The 5,063-nt window shown below is 40.4% G+C and overlaps 1 protein-coding gene across 1 annotated transcript; it reads left to right on the top strand.

Moving 5' to 3' along the window:
* The first annotated feature begins 544 nt into the window (after positions 1–544).
* LOC135771638 (uncharacterized) lies at positions 545–4,734 on the top strand. The gene is made up of 12 exons (XM_065281958.2): positions 545–783; positions 1,087–1,188; positions 1,625–1,708; positions 1,849–1,917; positions 2,040–2,183; positions 2,269–2,605; positions 2,816–3,101; positions 3,404–3,637; positions 3,795–3,883; positions 3,999–4,103; positions 4,227–4,420; positions 4,560–4,734. The coding sequence occupies exons 1-12, from the start codon at positions 545–547 to the stop codon at positions 4,732–4,734; spliced, it is 2,058 nt and encodes a 685-aa protein (XP_065138030.2).
* Positions 4,735–5,063: the final 329 nt, after the last annotated feature.

Raw genomic sequence — 5,063 nt, 5'->3', positions numbered from 1 at the left:
GACTGGGCAAGTAAAATACTGAACCATCAGATTTCTTCCCAATCTACTCCAGTACTCCAGTATAACACATTATACTTATTTAACAGCCATTAAAAAAACCGCAAACAAAAAAGCTTACTACTGCAGTTAGCAATTATATTATTGTTTGTGCTTTATTATTTTATGAGCAGTCTATTTAAACTACATACACTACACTGTTACACGTTTGCAACTCTTCAGGTTAAAGTTAGGGTAGGTAATCCTGTTTAGATACATTTTTTTTTATACTGGGTGAAATGGTCCTTCTATCCTGAGAGTAGTCAATACATTATGTGTTCAGAAAAAGGAACGAAAACAATCAGACCTCTGTAGCAGCTGCAGGACAGTACAAACTCCGACCAATCACTGCCATGCGGTGCGAATGTAAAGAACCAATCAGATGCCTTCATGTCTCGTGCCCGAGCCCCACTGCGCGCGCTGCCCTGCGTGCACTAATCACGTCACCATTCCCTGAAATATTCAGTCTCACTACACGGAGTAAGCAGGAGTTTGCGGCACCGGCACAATGGAAGATAAAAAGCAGCCAAAACTTCCACTGCCAGCTTTGCTGGTAACTGCTCGCCCTACTAAAAAACCTAGAAAACGAAAATCTGAGGCAGAAAAGGCTGCAACTAAACAGGCACTGGATAAAGCCAGAGGACAAAGTCGCGTAAACATCGGTGGAGCATTTGAACGGTGGAGACAACTGAGGGAGCTGAAGGGCCTGAAAAGCGATGCCGAGGTTGCGGTCTTTCTGCTGAACAGGTAATAATTTGTTTTGCTTCGGGGGGATTTGTTATTTCCATGATAAATGTTACGTTAGGCAACGTAGCTATTTTTGTAGCCAGTATTAGCCCAATGCTAACATTAGCTGCTCTGTCGGTGTAAATCAGTTGAGTTACAGGTCGTAGCTAACGTTACTGCTTATCTGAGTTTTAGGACATGACATTATGATAATATTGCACAGCCATAGTCGCAAGTGTCTGCATCATAATTGTGATAAAATTACGTTAATATATTGCTTATAAACTGGACATCTGTGGTGATGTGGCATATGTGTTTTGTTAGCTACGAGATGGATCTATCAACTTCCACGCCGGCGAAACACAGATTGATGAGACCCCCTTCCCCACCTGTCTCATCTATTGTTGCTGAGTCTCTGTCCGACCGGTGAGTTTTACTTGATGCTGCTCTGAACATGGCTTAGGCCACCGTTGTCTTGGTGGAATATATCCATGTTTACACGTATATATTTTAGGTATGCACTGAATATATTTTCCAAAAAAAGTATGTTCTTGTATATCCAGTGGGAAAATGAAGCCTATTAGCTGGTGTGATGGGGGCAGGGAAACTTGATTAGATCTTTTGAAAAGTATGATGGCCTGAGGACAATACCTGTATTTGTAGAGGATAGGGCAAACTGAGTATCTTCTAAATAGTTTTTATCACTCTTCATGCTTTTTCGGTCTGTCACAACATGTTCTCATGAACTTGAAAACACAAGATTTCTATTTATAAATATCAACAGTCCTGTGTTGCACTTTGATAAATGGAAATCTTTTTTTATGTTGATGCTTATAGTATTATGTTTTTGTAACATTCACAGAGATGATGACTTCTCAGTAGCTGGCGTTGAGGAGTTAAACATTAGCTGCCCAGAGGAAACAGCTCTCCAGCAATTGGATGCAAGGTATGTTATGGTAGTAAGATGAATTTTTCCGATTATTTCCAAAATTCAATTTAGAGTATAATCATGTTCTGTGCATTATTTTAACGACATGTGGTAATGTAATACTTCCTCCCTTTGTGTGTGTTTTTCTATCTTTTTAGTATGTCGTCGCTGGACATAAGCATTGATGTTGTTGATGCAGATGATTTTAATGACATCCGAAACTCCATGTAAGTTGCAGTGTGTACTGCAGAGAAGTTTTTACTTTTCTGTTTGTGTAAAATGTTGTGTATTTATGGTGTGAATTATTCTGGGTTTATTTTACAATTTTCTTCGTCTTCTTGTTTTATAGCATTGACTGGGAAGATGAAGACGTCACCTGGAATCCTGATATGGACACACAGTCTGTGTCATCATTAGAAGATGTAACCAGGGAACTGGACTCAGATGATGATGACAGTGATGATGCAGATTTTAGGCCTCGTATTTGTGTTAGGTGGGTTCAATACACTCTGGCTCCACTTACTGTCAAGTTATTGTGTTTAGTTTTTTGTTTCTCTTACCTTTTCTTATTACAACAGGACTGGTGGTGCTCTGAAAACTCCAATTTGCTTGGAATCACTGCCAGAAATCAACATGGAGGACACTGTGCATGATGCTACAGACAATGCCCCAGATAAAACTATGGCTGACATGCCAACACTCCCAGAAGCAGCAAAAGTCATGGTCGTTGATGATATTATTGGCCATCCTGCATCCATTGCTTATCACGACAGCCTGAAGCAGCTTGCCGAGTATCTCCTTCTCCCTGTCAGCATGTGTTCTGCCAAGGACCCAAACAGTAAGGCTGAATGCCGGGCACCTGCACCATTTGAAATCAATGTCAGGTCCAGGGGAACAGCTGCTGTCGTTGAATGGGTGAGTCTTTATTTAGCATCAAAGATTATTACATATTTTGGGACTGTTTTTACACTGTAACACCAACCCTTTTTTCTGGATCAATTCAAACTTACACTAACGGAAAAACTGATAACAAAAGTGCTGTGTGGCGAATGATGTTAAAAGTATGTGTATTAGTCATTTTAGTTACTGTAATGTGCTGTATTTCTCTGTCTGCTTTTTTTTAAGATGTGTCCTCGTGGTCACACAGTTTGGAAGTGGGCTTCCCAGCCCATTTTAAAATATGGGATGCTAGCTGGAGACTTCATGCTTTCCACTAATATCCTGCTGTCGGGCAACAACTACGCCAAGATCTCACTATTGTTTAAGTTTATGAACATGGGGATGGTGGAGAGGTCAACATTCTTTAGGATCCAGGACTCCTACTGTGTGGACACTATAAAGGAGTTCTGGGATGAGAAGAGAGCTGCAGTCATCACCCAGCTCAAGTCAAAAGGGCCAGTTGTAGCATTGGGTGAGTTTGGCACACATGCTTACTTCATAGTATGCACCATTTATTCTAAATGTGTTTATTCTCAAATCGATGGTATTGAAAAGGCAGATGCATAGTGATACTAAGACAAAAAAAATGGTCTAGAGTCTAGACATAAAAGAATAGGATAAAGTATATAATATTTTATTGTAGTTGTAAGATATGAAGTGCTGGATAGACATTGCACAGTGGTTTGTAATGCAATTGGATCAGGAAAAAATGAACAATTACGGACAAAGTTCTTATCACAATTTCTCTTTTTTTGTTCTAATTAATTTTCAAAGGAGATGCTCGCATGGATAGTCCAGGATTCTGTGCACAGTATTGCACATACAGTGTCATGGACAATGGATCCAAACAGATAATATGCATGGTCAACATCGACAAGCGTGAGACCATGCGGAATTCTGTTATCATGGAGAAGGAGGGCTTCATGCGGGCATTTGATAAACTATGTGAAGAACTCAACATTGAAGAATTCTGCACGGATGCTCATTCTCAGATATCAGCCCTCTTCAGTAAGTTTATTGGTTTATTTTGCTTTAGGAGATTGTTTCAGCAATAAAACTCTGTGCATATAGCCCCATGCAACAAACTACACTTACATTATTAGGACTGGAAAATGATTTGGATTACTACTTAGCATATATCATCAATTACTTTTTTGTCTTTTAGATAACAAAGGGAAATATAAAGACTGCGGCGTACGACACACCCTGGACATGTGGCATGGGTCCAAAAGTTTGGGCAAAAGAATTCATGCGGTAAGTAAATTATTTCTCTGTAGATATAAATAGCTGGAAAAAAATCATCTACATAAATTCTCTTCTCATAAACCTATTTGACATCCCCAAAATGTATTTTTGCTACAATGTCAAGGCAGGACAGCAAAGGGGGTGCACCATCCTTCAGATGTGGAGTAAGGACATCTGCAACCACTTCTGGTATTGCTGCAAGACTGCAGATACATATGAAGATTTTTTTGTAAGTATAATCAAAATTCATCTGTCTAGGCCAGTATCTATTGCGGTGTAGTTATTGTGCAAAATTGACTTCTATTCTTATTTGTCACATTATTCACATCACGTTTAATTTTTTTTGTAATAGGACATGTGGGCTGGACTACTTCACCATGTGACAGGAGAACATGCGTGGGCCCTTGGAGCCTGTCAGCATGGTCCCTTGGTGGAGGACAGAGAGAAGGAGTGGATCCAGAAGGGTTCTGTGGCACACCAGAGACTGACAGAAGTGGTGCTTGATGCACGCTGGCTAAAGAGCATACACAAATATCTACATTTTAGGTATGTCAGCATAGGTCTATGTTCAATTTCTAGTTTTGCCCTATGCAAATAATCCACTGTACTTCAGAATTTCTCCTGCTATTTCTTCATTTTTATTATCACAGTATAAAGCAATTGTATCTTTCCTCTGTGCTCTCAGGTCAACTGCAGATTTGGAGTCATTCCACAATCATATTTTAATGTATGCAAGCAAACGCTTCTGCTTTTCGCCACCCGTGTACGCTGCTCGCGTCATGCTGGCTGGCCTGGACCACAACCACCACGTTGACCGACCAGCAAAGAGAAGGGCTGATGGCTTTATTCAGTATGTTTAATTTTATGATGAAAAACGAAATACTGTACATTTTAAGGTACAATGAATGTATCACTGAGCTCATAATCTTTTCTCTGATGGCAGATACGGTAAGGTGTACAATAAAAAGTCCAGGAAGTGGAGCCTTTACACACTAAAGGTTGAAAAGGACTACAGTTACATTGTGGACCTCCAAAGTGCGATTCTGCAGCGCAGAATGTCTGCTACTGGGGGTTTGCCACGGACTAGAAAAAAGAGGCCCGATGATCCCCGTCAACATGGGGTTCTGTCAGGTGTCCCTGCCCCATCAACACAGGAGCTTTTGCAGAATCAACTCAGCAGAGGGCTAGG

Source organism: Paramisgurnus dabryanus, chromosome 8, assembly GCF_030506205.2.
Source record: "Paramisgurnus dabryanus chromosome 8, PD_genome_1.1, whole genome shotgun sequence".
NCBI lineage: Eukaryota > Metazoa > Chordata > Actinopteri > Cypriniformes > Cobitidae > Paramisgurnus > Paramisgurnus dabryanus.
This window is presented reverse-complemented; position numbering and strand designations above follow the sequence as displayed.

What these genes read in the sequence shown, in the direction of transcription:
- LOC135771638 (XM_065281958.2), top strand. Translation starts at nt 545, where the DNA reads ATGGAAGATAAAAAGCAGCCAAAACTTCCACTGCCAGCTTTGCTGGTA. An exon ending in AATGACATCCGAAACTCCAT is followed by an intron (nt 1,918 to 2,039) that starts GTAAGTTGCAGT and finishes CTTGTTTTATAG; the next exon opens with CATTGACTGGGAAGATGAAG. An exon ending in AGGGCCAGTTGTAGCATTGG is followed by an intron (nt 3,102 to 3,403) that starts GTGAGTTTGGCA and finishes TAATTTTCAAAG; the next exon opens with GAGATGCTCGCATGGATAGT.